Genomic DNA, 17,244 nt, shown 5'->3' with positions numbered 1-17,244 from the left:
CAACTTTGGCAGCTGAAATTTTGGTATCTATTATAGTGTCACTCTGGTCAGATACATAATTACAGAGTTGACAAATTTCAGCATTGCAGGTAGGTGTATTTCTGGATTGAAAGTCTGCCACATGGTTTTGTCCAGATTTACCTGAAACATGTTGTACTTCACAGTTAATTTTCCCTATATTATTCAGAAATGTTTGTATTCTAGGGGAAAGACTAAATTTACCTTTTTGAAGTAGTTTTGTGGCATCACACACTGGCTTACTGTCGGGGCAAATAATGACAGGCTTTTTAGCTTCTTTAATGATCTCATAAAAGGCTTCAATGGCTGTTCCAAAGGCGATGGATTCTATTTCACATGGGGACCATTTTATATGATGTGGCTTAAGCTTTACAGAATAATACCTGACTGTTCTTGTGTTGTTTTGTTGGTCTCTGGCTTGCAGAACAAATCCTATTCCAGGGGGGTTTCTGGCTCCATCTGTTGTGATTATCAGCTGATCCTCTGGATGTGGCAGGTATACTTCTCTGATGTTGCTTATGTGATCTTTAGCAATCTGAAAAGCTTGTTTTAATTCTGTCGTCCATATAATAATGTCCTTAGAATCTTTGTCACCTGTTAATTTGTCAAATGGATCCATAATTTTGGTAAGGTTTGGAGTGTGGTATAAAAACGTTTTATACAAACCTACCCATGATCTGATGTCTTTGACAGTTTGCAGATCTTCCATTTGTACAGCCTGCAGAGCTTGTTTCCTATGGGGGGAGTGGGAGAGGGTACCTCCTTCAGACCAGATCCAACTCATTACATCTACTGAAGATGGCAAGAAAAAAGTTTTACCTGGTGACAATTTGATGTTGTTGAGCTTGCATGTTGTTAGAAGTTCATCAAAATTGGCCAGTGCTTCATCAACAGTATTTCCTCATGTAAACAAGTCATCTGCTAATTTAACTAACTTACCTTTTGTTAGCATATCATTGAAGATGTTTGCCAGCAGCTCATCTAGTTCTTCTGATTGGTTAATAAGTCCTTGAATGCCTCTTTTAAAAAAACGAAGCCCACCAAATGGAGTCAGGATTCCACACCATTTTTGAGCATCTTTGTGAAGATGGTTTTGAAAAAAACCTTGGTGCAGATCTGTTTTTATGATAAATTTCAGTAAGACGAATGGTTAACGGACCCAACATGTAAAATCCTCAGACAGAAAAACTCAAGGCATCAAATTTTTAAATTTATTCAACGTTTCGAGGGCAAAACTGCCCTCATCATCAGGAACTAAACAAAAAAATAGCAATTAAAATTTATCAAAATATGCATTTTAAGTCAATTATTACTTAATATATGTTTTATAGGCATTTTTACATATATAAAAAAAGAATTAAAATTCCCTATGGTTACACATTGATAACAAATAAAGTGAATAAATAGGATATATGTTTATACAAGGTTAATTAAATGCAAAGTAGGGCAGTTTAAATAACAAAATAGAATTAAATTTGAAATAAAATCTTACTTTTTTTCGTCCATGTACATTATTAACAAAACACAAATTGAAACTGGCAAATTTTTGATTGATTTTTTGTAAATTTTTTGAAAGTTGGACGGTCAAATTAAACAAGTTATTAAATCATTTGCTCTAGAAAAAACTTCAGTATAGGTGCAGCTTTGCAGATCAGTCTTTAAGTAAAAGTTTGACCAAGAAAATTTTTTTAAAAAAGATGAGCAAATGTAACAAAACAAAACAAAAAAAAAAATTTTATTGCAACTAGCAAAAAGGTACATAAAATTGTCATGAATTTATATTTAAACCATGTTCAACTGTCTTTTTTTCTCTTATCCAATATTTTTCTCTGATATCCAACAGAGTTTTATCTTTTTTGTGGAGTTTTTCAAAAGGGGTAAAAACCATGTCTGACCATGAATGGTTTCTACTGTTAAAATGTTTGGCAACTGGCTTTGAAATTTTTTTGTTTAAAATATCCGAAGAATGAGCATTAAATCTAACAGAGGCAGCATTAGAAGTTTGTCCAACATATTGCATTGGACATTGTTTACACTGAATAGAATAAATTACAAAATTATCTGAACATTTAATATTTGACTTGATTGGGTACTTTTTTTGAGAAAAACTGGCAACATGTTCAGAAATATTTTGACTACGATTACACAGGTTACAACCAATATCTCTTATGCTACATTTAAAGAATCCATTTCTTTCTCTTAAGTTGTATCTCTGAGTAGGATATAACTTGGCTCGAATTAGGTGTTCACCTAAATTTCTTGCTCTTTTATATCCTATCATTGGCATCAGAGGAAAAGTTTTTTTAAAAACTGGATCTTTACTTGCTAAAGAGAAATGTTTTTTCATAGAATTAGATACAGAATCAATACGAGGGTCATATGTTAAACAAAACACAGGTCTACTGTTACTTTTTACATGAACAACTTTTTGTAAGGCTTGTGTGCGAGAAATAATCTTTACTTTCTCAAAAGCATGTTTTATAACTTTAGAGTTATATCCACGAATTAATAAATTACATTCAAGTTCTTTTAATCTAATTACAAAGTTATCATTTGAAGAACAAATTCGTTTTAATCTATAGGCTAAGCTGTAAGGAATATTTTTTGTAACAAATGGTGCATGTGCACTTTGAGGCTTTAAATAGGTTACACGATCTGATCCCTTTACAAAAAGGTCAGTTTCAAATTTATTATTTTCATTTATCCAAATATTACAGTCTAAAAAATCAACAGATCTGGGCCTAATATTTAAAATAGGAAAATTTTCAACAATAAATTGGCCATTTTTCCATTTTGTTTTTACAATTTTATCTTTTAAACGATATTCACATGTAAATTTGATAGTGTTATGAAATGTACTTATATATTTTAAAAAATCAAGAAGTTCATCCTCTGTTCCTACAAACAAACAAAGAATGTCATCAATAAAGCGTTTCCACCAAGAGGGGGGACGGCCTTTCCAATCTGTGAGTAATTGGGATTCAAGTTTTCCCATGAAAATATTGGCATATGTTGGTGCCACTTTTGTTCCAATGGCTGTCCCCCACTCTTGCAAATAATACAATCCATTAAATATGAACGAGTTGAATTTTAGAACAAAAGATAGTAACATAATTAAAAAAGGAATAGATACATTACAATCGCCATATTTCTTATCACTTAAAGCTTCTTTAAAAGCTTGTATCCCTTCATTGATAGGAATTGAAGGATAAAGTGCCTCGACATCAATACTGACCAATATAGCCTGTTCTGACTGGTCCATATTTTCATTTTGCTGATCAAGAAAACGTAGTAAATCGGGGGTATCTAAAATGTGGCTATCAAGCATTGGGGGAATATGTTTGGCTTTAAAATCTAAATAGCTACTTAGATTTTCAGTATTGCTGGAACACCCACTTATCACTAATCTAGTGGGCGGAATTTTTTTACCTTCTGCTACACCTTTGTGTACTTTGATTAAGCCATAACCTCGCGCTTCTGCTGGTTGGTCAGGCAAAAGTTGGTCAGCCAGCTTTTGTCAATAGTCTCGTCTACAACAGCATCCTCTAAGGCCTCCTTGATTCTGTTGTAGTGTACTTTCACCATTACTTGATCTATTTGTCTATAAACAGACAAAACAGATCCATCCTGATTGGTTATTTTTGAGCTGAGGTGTTCACCTTCAATCCCTGAAATATAATCATTTCTATATACTATAGTGGATGCACCACCTTTATCAGCTCTTAAACAAACAATGTGACCCGATTTTTGTTTGTCAATTAAATTTTTTAAGGCAATTTCTTCCCCTTTTGATACATTGGGAAAGATTTTCTTTTTTTGATTAAACATTAAATCACTTTCAATTCCATACAGAAAATTAGACAAAGTTTTAGTTGTCTGACATGAAGGTAGATTAAATTTTTTAACAGGAACGCTAAATTCTGGTATATTATTTGTATCAGAATTTTCACTAAAAATATCGGGATTTAAATCAATGGCTTCCCTCCATCTCATTGACCTAGAGAATCTCTTAACATCATAACTTAAGCTGGTAATATTCAGCTTTTTTGGCAAAGGAACGAAATTTAAATGTTTGTTGAAAAGCAAAATTTCATCTGATGTTAAAACATGGTCAGAATAATTAATGACCAAATCATCTAAAGGTTTTTGACTTAACCTTTTCATTTTTCTCCTATATTTGGAACGTTTTATAAATCTGCGATTACGTTTTTTAGTTGTGTTATTGTCGGATTCAGCAGGTTTTATTTCATTGCTAATAAAATCTTGTTTATTCACATTTTGTAGATTAAAAAGTTTTGCCTTATACTTGTTTTTTTCACTTAGAAGAAACTTAGATAATCTAATATCTAATTCTTTTTTTACAATAACAATTTCAGAGCTTTCAAGATAAAGATAAACTTCACTACTTAGATTTAAAAATTTCTTATAAAGTTCACATTCCAATATGTGATGCTCTTTTATAGACAACTTCAATTGTTCAGTTTGTACACTGGTAAAAAGACTTTTCATTTTATTTTGGGCTTTAGAAGAAAATCTTTTATCGACGTTTGATTTGATTTCAAATGTTTTTGGAAAGACTTTTTTAACTAAACAGTCTTTTAAAAAATTAATCAGCGACTTAGTTTGGGAATAATTTTTGAGACAATCTACTGTTCTAAGATATTTCTTTTTAAGAATGTTATCAATGGTTAGCCAAACAGAACTAAAATCCTGAATATTTTGAGGTTGGGGGGGTGGGGGCTGTGATCGAAACCGAATGGTCTGCTGCGTCTGGTCACCCATGGGGTTGTTTTGAGAGGCTGACATCATGGTGGGGGGCGACTCTAAAATCACAGTTACACAAGGATGTTCTTCACACAGATCACATACGTGATACACTGGGCTGTCACAGGGTTGGTTGATAAGTAAGACAAATGGTTAACGGACCCAACATGTAAAATCCTCAGACAGAAAAACTCAAGGCATCAAATTTTTAAATTTATTCAACGTTTCGAGGGCAAAACTGCCCTCATCATCAGGAACTAAACAAAAAAATAGCAATTAAAATTTATCAAAATATGCATTTTAAGTCAATTATTACTTAATATATGTTTTATAGGCATTTTTACATATATAAAAAAAGAATTAAAATTCCCTATGGTTACACATTGCAAATAAAGTGAATAAATAGGATATATGTTTATACAAGGTTAATTAAATGCAAAGTAGGGCAGTTTAAATAACAAAATAGAATTAAATTTGAAATAAAATCTTACTTTTTTTCGTCCATGTACATTATTAACAAAACACAAATTGAAACTGGCAAATTTTTGATTGATTTTTTGTAAATTTTTTGAAAGTTGGACGGTCAAATTAAACAAGTTATTAAATCATTTGCTCTAGAAAAAACTTCAGTATAGGTGCAGCTTTGCAGATCAGTCTTTAAGTAAAAGTTTGACCAAGAAAAATATGATAAATTTCCATTTGGCCAATGCATTGTACACTTCCTGTGGTCTTGAGATTTTAGCTGGTAGTGATTTCATATATTTACTCAATTCACATGTGTTTACCACTAACCTTACATCTTGAGTTGTCAATTCATTGTTGGGCTTATCCTTGGCTTTCTGTTTTTTTCTTAGAAATATGGGCATTACATGCTGAACTTGTACATCTTCATGTTGGGGCACTCCAAGAACGTTAGCTTCTGTTAACTGGTCACATACTTGTTGCAATAGTACATTCATTTGGTTATTATATTGGACACAGCTAACTTTTCTTGAGCTTGGTCTTTCATCATTAGCAAATTTAAGCTTGCAATAATGGGGCCCTGATTTATGATTATAGCCTTTTCTGAGATCTTGATCAAAAACTTCTTCATTTGTGGAAAGGATATGATTGAGGCGAATTTTTTGTTCATTGGTCATTTTATCATCATTGACAGTAACATCTTCAAGGTAGTTTACTTTGTTTTCAGGTGCCGACATGATTTTGTATCCAGGTTCTCCTAGTTTTGGTTCAACTTTTTTTATTTCTTTGATGATAATTTTCTCTTTGCTTACTTTGGCAGGTTCACTGTTATCATTGGTTATTTCAATCATGCCTTTTTTTATTTCACATATTTGAGGTTGGATTGCATTCTTTTTGCCAGGCATTGGTTCAACAAATACAGTTTTGTTTTTAACTTGAGGGATTTGTAAGTTGATTGTTTGGTTTGGTAGCATAACTGTGGCCTTGGGAATAGTTATTATGGTGTTGATAGGGTTGACTGGCAATTCTGTGTTTCTATTGGTTTCTGGCACTACATATTTGTTATTTATTGTAATTGTCCTTGCTGTTATGTCCTGTCTGATGTTGTTGTCTTTTAAAAAGTTGTTACCTCCAATAACTTCTGTGTGTAATTGTTCCATCACAATAGCCGAGAATTTAACATTCCAATTATTTCTTTTAATTTCTTTTAAATACTTCATGTATTTCTCCTTTTGCTTTTAAAACAGTTTTTCCATCCGCAATTTTTGCTAATTGTCCATTAGGGAGGGTGTATATTCCATTTCAATTTCTTTGCAAAATCCAATCTTACTGTGCTTATCCAGCAGCCAGAGTCAAGATCAATGTGAATAGGAATGTCTTGTTGATAAACAGTAATTATTTGGGATGGCACTGGTTGGATGACATGTATATTATTATCATGGAGAGTTTGTGGGGAATGTTCCTTATTTGTATTATCAATTTCATCCTTTTTAAAAGCAAAGTCAATATTTACCTCATTATCATATCCATGTAGCTGCGCCATCTTCTCTACCAGGTCTTCTTCTTCATCTACAGGAACAGCTGAATTAACTGAATATTTAGCTTTAATACCTTCTAAGTCTCTTTGTGAAAGAGAAGGACAGTTGAGATCACCTATTTCATGAGACAAGATAACATTCCTCTCCTGACGGGTCAAATGACAGAGCCGGCAGAATTTATTTCTTTGTTGTTGTTGCTGTTGTTGATATCTAGGTTGTTGTCGGTTGTTACTGTATCTGCCTCTTCCTCTAGCTCTTCTATTTGCTTGTCCCATGTATGCTGCTTGAAAATTTTCATCAACTTTTGCAGCATTGATGTTATTGGTATCACCATCTAAATCTTCAAGTATCTTAGTAACATTTGATAAAATATCCATTTTGAGATCCATTAAAAATACTCCTTCCTCCATTCTAGGACCATAGATTTCTTTAATTTTTGCTGTTAGTCTTTTATCTATGATAAGCAGAGACGTCAAAAGAATGTGATCTTCAAATGTTGGTGATATTGTTTCAGCTGTTTTAAGTATGGTGTTATTTTTCCATTTTACAATTGTTCCAACTGGTTTCATATTTTCTAGTAGCTTTGCTCTATAACTGTTGTAGAAGGACAGTGGTGTATTCTCAGAAGGATTGTATTCCAGATCAGCTATGGAGAGAAACTCTTTACCTTTGTGTTGGTGTTGATAAATAAGAGTAAGCTCCTCCCAAATCCATTTGAGACTGGTGGCTTGTTTTATTACCATCATGTACTGATCTCTTGCACAGCATCCTGCTATTATTGTAATAAAGTTGTTAAGATCTCGTTGCCTTTCTTCAATTGTTCCTTTATCACTAGCATGAAGTGTTGTTATCCTGTCCTCGTCAACTTCTGCTGGTTGCCATGTTGAATAAATTCCTTTTTCTTTATATAATTTAAAACTGTCATGTTGACCAAGGTAGTTCATTAACTCGTTCCACCATGCATATAAGTCAGTTTCACTGACACTGTCTTTAGGTAGTCTTTCTGGTTTTGATATTTTAATACCGCCAGGCATCTTGCTGATTTTTTTCACTCCTGTTTATGGTTGTAGATAGTAGGCTACTGGTGTGCTGCTCGTCAACCGCCGCTGCCACCACATAAAGTGGCTCACCTGTCTTGCCTCTGTCTCAATATGCCATTTTGTATACAGAACCCGTCAGGCCAAACTCTAGAAAATATTTGCCATTTGCCTGGAGTGTCCGCTAGAGATGAAGTGGCTGCATATGCTCATAGTCACCTCCAGAATATTCACAATTATAGGTAACCCATAAATGTCAATGTTCACGTAGGTTTTATAATCATTAACAATCACATTATCACTTGGGACACTCCAGGCAACATAAAAACAATAGGGAATATAAGGACTTTAAATTATCTGGACTTTTAATATATTATTTTTCAATTGGTATAAATTCTTCAGACACTTATTTTCATAATTGATAAAATAATGATAAAATGTTTTTGATAAAAGAATAAAATAATCTCAGCCATTTAGAGAAACTTATTGATAAAATACATTATGGTTAAAATGTTTGGCATATTTGTATGAGACATAGATAGGCAATTTGTTGATTGATTGATTGGTGACAGGTTTCTTTATAGAGATCTTCTTTCAATTTCAGTCTCAGTTTCATTATGGTCACCATCTCCTATCTCGTCACTGTTGCCCTCATCAGGTTATTCTTCACCAGATGTATCCTTAATAATATAAGTATTATCATACAATAATGTTTATGTTATTTACAGTATGACGAAAATAACCAAATTGCTTTTTTAAAAACGAAGCTTCTCTCCGACCGTCTGTAACGCTAAGTTCTTTTCGTTAATTTAGTTACTGTATCCTGTATTTACGCAATTTTGAAACAAATTTATGTACAATTTCGTTTAGAGTTGAAAATTTATGTTCTGATATTAAGTTTAGACACTCTACAAGAGGTACTGTTCGTTTGTCCTTCATTCTGATTTTAAAGCTTTGTCCTCATAGATGTTATCATCCTTTTTTTGTTATAACAGTTCTTTTAGAGTTAGACGACAAAAGCCTTTAAATTGTTCAACATTACTTTACCTATTTCACTTCATTTTAAAGTTTATATAATTTCTTATAATACACACAATAAATATTCAAATGTTTTAATCTTAAAATTACCTTTATTACATATTTTCTGTATACATACATTCATTAAAATGTCATTTTTTCTGCAGGAGTGATAAACTTTATGTTTGGTATAATAATCTATTTGACTGCTCTGTATTACTTGCTATCTAATAGCGCAGCAACATACAAGCCTGTAGAGTTTCTGGGCCAGTATAATGTTCTTAGTGCTCCAGGTATGTAATTTGCAGTTATTTATGAAGCAACGCCACTTTAAAAGAGGTTTTGTGGTCAATATTATGTTGTAAGGTGCCTCTGTTAAGTAGCAAGTGTCATGCAACAAAGAATTGCTTCTGTCAGTATTTTTGTTTTGTGAATTAGTTCATTAACCTCTTTTCCACATAAAAATTCAGTTACAATTAGAAAAATAGAAAAGGGGCATAATCTATATTCTATTGTTTTATACCTGAATGCCTGTATTTTTACTTGCTTAAAAAATCCTCTTGGTACTTATAGATAACTATAATCATCCCAACTAACTCAATTCATATCAACTCAAATTTTATTTCTTTAATCATAATTTTTAAACTCCATGAGAGCTTAGGTATTTTAGTTTGTTTACTTGTAAAGCACATTTAAAGCTGAATATTATTAAACAAATGGTTGTATATATTTAGACAATATTGATTTGACTGCAGTCTTTTCCTAATCGTTTTGGCATAACAAGCAACTTCGCCCCTTCACTTTTAGTTCAAAGATTAGAAAGAAGATTTTTTTTTTTTTGGGGGGGGAAGGGGGGGCGGGGGGGGGTGATACTTTTTTTAACAGTAATTTCTCTTGTAAGAGTTGTGGTACCCTTTCTCCAAAATTGTTGTAATCCTTTCCAGGACATATAGGAGCCGTAATTTTCGTTAAAAACGGCTCCGGCTCCGGACTATATAAATATAAAGAGATTTTTTATAAACTATAATTTGGTAACTCTGTTTTGTCATGTGCAAATGCTCCTATTAAGTTTTTCATGTCCATTTTTATCAAAAATTGAACTTTTAAAACCTTTAAAAGTCAAAATTAGACGTGGGAAAAAAATATGTCGAGTTTTTTTCTTGATTTTATGTCGGAGCCGGAGCCGCACCAAAATCAAACGGCTCCGAAACGCTGATAAAAGCTATTAAGCAGGAACATATCTGTCGAGTGGAAAGCAAGATCTTTTGGTACACTCAAACTGACATACACAGACTCTTAGACATCCTATTACAATAGAGTGTACAAAAAAAATGAATATACTACCTTCCTTTTTTCAAACAAAGTACATGTTGTAATATTATCTATTTTTGAAAGAAAAGAAATTAAATATTGCACAATAACCCTTTGTTCTTTTTTAGAAATATTATCTTTCCAATAATTTTATCCAACTTTATTACATTTTAAAAAGAAAAATTCTTACATTTCAAATACAATGAAATATAAGATGCCAGACAGATTCCGTTTGAGTAGTACATGCTTATGCAAGGAGGGAGGGGACATTGGGCTGTTTATTGCACTAGTCCCCAAAGTTTAAATTAAGGTTTTCTTATTCGTTGTCCTAATAACTTTGAGGACATTCATTGAATTTTGATTGGTTGGTTAATTAAGTTGAGTGTCCAAGTGTGTTAACCAATAATTGTAATCTACAGAAGGGGTTATTTTGTGTATCATCATTGGGGATGTACATCAATTTATCGGCCATTGTCCTATTACTTAGGATTCCTGTGCTTATGTATTATCCTATTATATAAAGTAGTAAGCGTTTTTTGTCTGTCCCGAAGGATCTCGCTAACCGCTGAACCTATATTGTTCTCCTTTACAGTGAAGCTTCTTAAAGGTCCTAGGAAGGTTTTGAACTATTTTTGTGGAGGGTGTCTTCACCCCCCATCTCCAAATTTTTTTTTTATTATTTTGTTGAAACTCAAATTTAATATGGGATTAGGTTGACTTTTCCCCCTTAAGTGCCCCTAGAGGCTTCTAGGGGGCGTAGCCGCTAGTTTTATATAAAACAGTTTTGTGTGTTTGTTTTGAAAGATCTTATTAACTGCTAAACTGATATGGCTGTCTTTTACAATGAAGCTTCTTATAGTTCCCGGAAAAGTTTCTAAAGCCTCTAAAATCTTAAAAATGAGGAGTTTTAAATACGTTCATAGCTATACTGTAAAAAAAATAATGCATTAAAGAAAAATCTTTGGAAGCTGAAAAAAGTAATCATAAAACATTTACAAAAAGAATAATAGTTATGAATAACAAAATATAATAAGAAAAAGATTAAAGACTTTTATTATGGGCGTTTTTTGTACAGATTGATTTGTGTACCAAGAAAAGGTCTATTAATAATCTGCCCAATTTAATTAAAAATCTTGATACCATTATCCAATCTTACACGTTGTAGTAGAAAGTGTAGCTTTAGAATCATTGGATATTTCTATATCGTCTTCGCACGAGGGTTCGTTCTTGTTCCCACTTGTTTTATTACAAAATTGAAAGGCTTATTACATTAATTTAAACTTCCCCTTAAATTCTGTTCTGTAGAAATCCTTATACTTTAACAGTTTCTTTAGCTGTCTGTCTGTTTGTTTGTACTGAAGGATCTCGTTAACCTCTGAACTGATATAATTCTTCTTTACAGGGTAGCTTCTCATAGTTCCTGGGAAGATTTATAACTATTTTAAGGGAGGGTACTACAAAAAAATGGGTTGCTGAATTCAACCCCCCCCCCCCTCGTAGGGGCGTACCTGCTAGTATATATAAAGTACATTAGGTAAACCATACAAATCTTAACACAAATGTAATATCTATGAAAATATTTGGCAAGACTCAGAGAAAAAGATAACAATTGTGAATAAATTACTCTTCCTTTTTCTCACGATAGATTTACTGGTAGAGAACTACTTTTTCAAAAATCAGAAAAGTTTTGTAAAAACAGTCAAAACCCCCTTAAAGCACACATAATACATCTAGACAAAGATCAAACAATTAAATTTTTATGCCAAAAAACTATCAATTGAGGTATTTTACTCAATGTAGAAGTATAGTAAAATCTTTTAATTTAAATAAAGCCAAAATTATGACACTTGACTTCTATAAGGCAGTATCATATGTTAAAATGATCATTTATTCCATTTTGAAAGACAACAGAAAATAAAAATTTTATGCCAGCATCGTCTCTAGTCTTATTTCTATTTTTTCTTGCATAACCATAATCATAATAATAATGCTTTGTTCTCATATTTTTCCCTAGACATTTATATTATTACTGATGAACTAAGTCTTTGCCAAAAAAAAGTATTAATCTACGTGCACTACTTAGATTTAGAATAATAAAAGGCAGATATGATTTTCCTGTTTGTCTGAAAAAATATCATTAAAAGATATCTACATATGGATAAAATATTTTTTTTCTAGCATGTAGTTTTATCATTATTATATTATGTACAATTCCTTATAGGACATACAGTGATTTTTATTTTTATTCTTTGTAAACATGAAATATTTGATTGGTTATTATGTTAAGTTTTAAAACATTTTTCATTCAATTACTGTTTACTTAAACAAATGCAGATATCTTTTATTGCATCTTTAATTTTTCATAATCAAGGACCTATTGAAAATTCACTTATTTTAGGTGTAGGAACTGTTCTGCAAACTGCTGTCAACTCCGTCTTGTTCATAACTGTTAAAATGTCAAGTTTTTACTTACTGTGGACTTATCTTACTCATACAGTAGCCCAGGTATTATAGTCTTGTTCATAACTGTTAAAATGTCAAGTTTTTACCTACTGTGGACTTATCTTACTCATGCAGTAGCCCAGGTATTATAGTCTTGTTCATAACTGTTAAAATGTCAAGTTTTTACCTACTGTGGACTTATCTTACTCATACAGTAGCCCAGGTATTATAGTCTTGTTCATAACTGTTAAAATGTAAAGTTTTTACCTACTGTGGACTTATCTTACACATACAGTAGCTTAGGTATTAGTATATATAAGTAAGTATCCACTTTTTACCCACTGTGGACTTATCTTACTCATACAGTAGCGCAGGTATTATAGTCTTGTTCATAGCTGTAAAAATATCCTGTTTTTACCTACTGTGGACTTATCTTACACATAAAGTAGCTTAGGTATTAGTATATATAAGTAAGTATCCAGTTTTTACCCACTGTGGACTTATCTTACTCATACAGTAGCGCAGGTATTATAGTCTTGTTCATAGCTATAAAAATATCCAGTTTTTACCTACTGTGGACTTATCTTACACATACAGTAGCTTAGGTATTAGTATATATAAGTAAGTATCCAGTTTTTACCCACTGTGGACTTATCTTACTCAATACTCATACAGTAGCCCATGTATTATAGTTAAAGTTTTGTTCGTAACTGTAAAAATATCCACTGTGGGCCTTCAATATTATACTAATGACTTTTAAAAGAAAAATACTTTTTTCTGCTCTTGATCTCTCTATGGTGTATGGAAATTAAACAAAAAAGGAACTTTGTTAGATATTCATTTATTTTACCTTTGTCTTTATTATTTTAGGCAACTATAGCTGTGATTCCAATGTTGTTTTCTTCCTTTCTGGCAGCTGTTCCCTTTACAGGTATAGTTCATTAATAGCAATTTTTTAGAGTAGTAAATATTTACATCATCCAATCTTTGACGTTGAATTGGTTCTATTGGATCCTTTTAAAACAGACACAACTTACTGTATGCTTTTAAAAAATTAGGCATTAGTTTTACTTTTTTGACTGTTAAAACAACGAATATTTCCTAGGACAATACTTGGTAGCTGTACCTGCCAGTTTAGAGCTTTGGTTGCTGCAGGACCGTCCTGTTGCTGCTGTTTTACTTATGGTCTTTCAGGTAATACAATATTTTTTATAAAAATTTTCTAATAGAATGTTTATTATTTTGATTTGATTTTTAAACGTTGTAAACATACTTTTATTTTAACGTATGTTATAGTTTCATAAAAAATCCAATATAGGCCTCAAAATGCAATTTAATGTCTTAGGTATTATTTTTTCTTTTCAAAACCTAGGTAAGGTTTATTATTTTATTGGTAAATTGGGCTAACAAGATTATGTACCTTAGTATTCACAAAAATGAACAATTCTAGGTGGCCCCTAGTTGGTTAGTAGATGCTGCTATTTATAGTGAGATGAAAGGCGGTATTCATCCATGGTTTACAGGTTACTTATTTTTTTCTTTTTTGATAGAGGCCTGTGGGGAAACTTTAGAGAAATAAGGTAATAGGTTAATTGGACCCTCCACTTTAAATTTTAGTTTTAAAAAGAAAAGAAACATTTTATAGGGAGGGTATTTAGTTCAAGTGACGATTTCATTTGTGAGGGGGTAGGGTACCCCCTTTCATCCAAAATTACTTATAAATCTTCTCTGGACGCTCCACTGTGGAAGAAAACCAAATCGACTCAGCGATACGCGAAATTAAAAAAAATATGAACAGGCCATTTCTTTCCTTCCCTGAGAAATATCCAAATAAAATGTAATTTATGAGAATTATTTAAACTGGGGAGCAAGATACTTTAAAACTTATGTTTTGTTACTGATTGAAGAAAGGTGCATAATGCCTTATCAAAACTTTTCTGTTATATAATATCTTTACCTTTGTATTTTTGAGGTTTGTTTTTATATTCTGAAGTAAAAATACATAATAAATGGTGATAATGTCGTAACAAAAACCTGTAAAATCGTTTATGTTTCTAGGTCTAGCTGTCGTTGGCGGTGTTTACGTATTTGGCGTGGTTGGAGCTGTTTATGGACCTCTTGTACTTTGTGTACTTTATGTTATTATCAGCTTGTACACTAGCTATATACAGGTAAGTTATATTGTATTACTTAATATTTATCAACTCTGGAATAATACTTACTTATTTGTAGCATAAAACTTATTGCATTGCAGAGTCTTCATCTTGACCATTAAGTTAATAGGGGTAGATACAAACCGATTAACATTCGCTGAATAAGAATCGTTTTAGTGTCATTCTGGAAACTCATATATTGTGTCGTATTACAGAAAACTTTTTACAAATGATAAATACAATTAATACCTATTTTGCTAGACTGTTCTTTCGGCCCTTCGGGGCCACCAAAACTTTAAACTTGCATTTTAATATCAGCGGAGGTTTTGTGACATATAATTCAATGGGCTTTAATGGGACAACAGTTTCAGAAGTCAAAATCAAATAATACACTTACGTGATTTTTATAAACGGTATTCATTTAATTTAAGGAACTAGAACCACCAACCCCTGCAGAGCCAGCCAAATCATTCAGAACCCCACATCAGTCACAAATCATGTAAACATAACAGGAAGATGAAGAAAATATAAACAAAATATTAGTCTTATAATTATAAAGTTGTATAGAATATTTGTAAGATAAAGAAGGAAACAAGACGTCCAACAAACTGATGATATTAGAATTACTAGAAATTTGAAACTCCTGGTGAACAATTTTAAATTTGACATAAAGTAATATTAAAACAAGGATGACAACATCCATAAGTAGCGAAGCACAAAAAATCTTCGATTGGAATACGTACAGGTAGATTGGATAAAATAAACATGAAACCTTGTTTTATTTTGCATGATGACGATGGTCAAAGTAAATTATATTAAAGATGCTCATAACAATGGGAAAAATTATTTTGATACAGATATCCTATAAAAGTTTGAAAATTGCATCAAATAAACAAAGATATGGGGAAATATGTAAAACATATAAAATTAGCCAAAAACTTGATAAAAGGCAGTCTGGCCGTCATGGTTGTTTTATTAAAACGACAAAAAATTTGATTTTTAAATCCTTAACTTAAAAAATTTGGAAAATCGGACCATATACACTGAAGATATGGAAAAAAGTGTTAAATATATAAAAATAGCCTAAAACCTGCTAAAAAGGCAGTCTGGCCGTCATGGTTATTTTGTTTAAAAGACGGGAAATTTAATTGTGATATATATAACTGAAAAATTTTGAAAATCGGACTATAAACACTGAAGATATGGAGAAAAATGTTAAATATATAAAAAAAAAACAGCCTAAAACCTGCTAAAAGGCAGTCTGGTCATCATGGTTGTTTTCTTTAAAAGATGGAAAATCAAATTTTGATATTTATAACTGAAAAAATTTTGAAAATCGGACCATAAACACTGAAGATATGGAGAAAAATGTGAAAAATATAAAAATAGCCTAAAACCTGCTGAAAAGGCTGTCTGGCCTTCATGGTTGTTCCTTTAAACGACGGGAAATTTAATTTTGATATCTGTAACTGAAAAAATTTTGAAAATCGGACCATAAACACTGAAGATATGGAGAAAAATGTGAAAAATATAAAAATAGCCTAAAACCTGCTAAAAATTGGTCCGAACGCCAATGATGTTTTATTGTCAATTGTGCTCCTTTATGATGGGAATGTTGTCAAAAAATTTCAGCATTCTATCTTTTATAGGAGCTGAGTAAATCCCATTTCCCCCATAGCGTTACGGACTGACGGACTGACTGACGGACTGACTGACGGACTGACGGACGGACGGACAAAGTGAATTATAGAGTAGCTTCGCTACTAAAAAATAAATAGTTGAACAGGACACATAATAAAATTCCAAAAATAAGCAAGTTTAAAGGTTTATTTATAAAAGATTCTCAAAAAGTTTTTTTTTCAAGATATTAACTTGGTCTAGGTACTATTTGTTTTTCATAACTTTTATCCATACCTATAGATTTTTTATTAGTCTTATTTTCATGAAATGTAACATGCCTCCATTATCAAAATATCGATGTATTGCCTAAATACAGGGCTCGGCAGCCGCGCTTAATGAGCCCATAAGCCTAATGAAAACCAACCTTTACAATTAAATCAGTTAGAGGTACCTCTTTTTCAAAATTATTCAAAGCATTCATCAGACATTTGAGGCTTAGTCGCGGCTGACGCGTGGCTGCCAAGCACTGCTTAAATAAGTTTAAATCTTTTTGTGATATACCTATATGTTAAATGTATTAATATCAATTCACTTTATTACTTTGCTACTTATATTTCACATATTTTTGTAAAAAGTTCTATTCTTAGAAAATATTAAAACAGGGTAGGTTTAGACTGCGATTTATTTGAATGCTATCTTTTTTAAAAATTTGTCTATTTTAATATAGTCGCAATCAAAGCTATATAAAAATCTACTAATAAAATTACTCACTATAAAGAAAAAATCCACAAAGCATAGTAAATATTTTATTAAAACTGAAACGGCATAAATACCTACTTATATTTTTCATTATTTAATTCTAATTGTAAAATATTATTTTAA

The 17,244-nt window shown here is 31.7% G+C and overlaps 1 protein-coding gene across 1 annotated transcript in view; it reads left to right on the top strand.

The window, feature by feature from the left end:
- The window catches only part of LOC145314562 (transmembrane protein 245-like), a 36,943-nt gene extending 19,918 nt beyond the window's left edge, over positions 1–17,025 (top strand). The window contains exons 10-16 of the mRNA XM_080154534.1: positions 9,006–9,129; positions 12,546–12,652; positions 13,460–13,520; positions 13,695–13,783; positions 14,040–14,112; positions 14,648–14,760; positions 15,174–17,025. Coding sequence (XP_080010660.1) covers positions 9,006–9,129; positions 12,546–12,652; positions 13,460–13,520; positions 13,695–13,783; positions 14,040–14,112; positions 14,648–14,760; positions 15,174–15,245 — 639 coding nt within the window. The 3' untranslated portion in view covers positions 15,246–17,025. The remainder of the gene's footprint in view (positions 1–9,005; positions 9,130–12,545; positions 12,653–13,459; positions 13,521–13,694; positions 13,784–14,039; positions 14,113–14,647; positions 14,761–15,173) is intronic.
- Positions 17,026–17,244: the final 219 nt, after the last annotated feature.

This window comes from Acartia tonsa, chromosome 1 (genome assembly GCF_053477335.1).
Source record: "Acartia tonsa isolate MP-2025a chromosome 1, ASM5347733v1, whole genome shotgun sequence".
Lineage (NCBI taxonomy): Eukaryota > Metazoa > Arthropoda > Copepoda > Calanoida > Acartiidae > Acartia > Acartia tonsa.
Note: the sequence above shows the minus strand (reverse complement) of the source record. Positions and strands in the feature narration are given on the sequence as shown.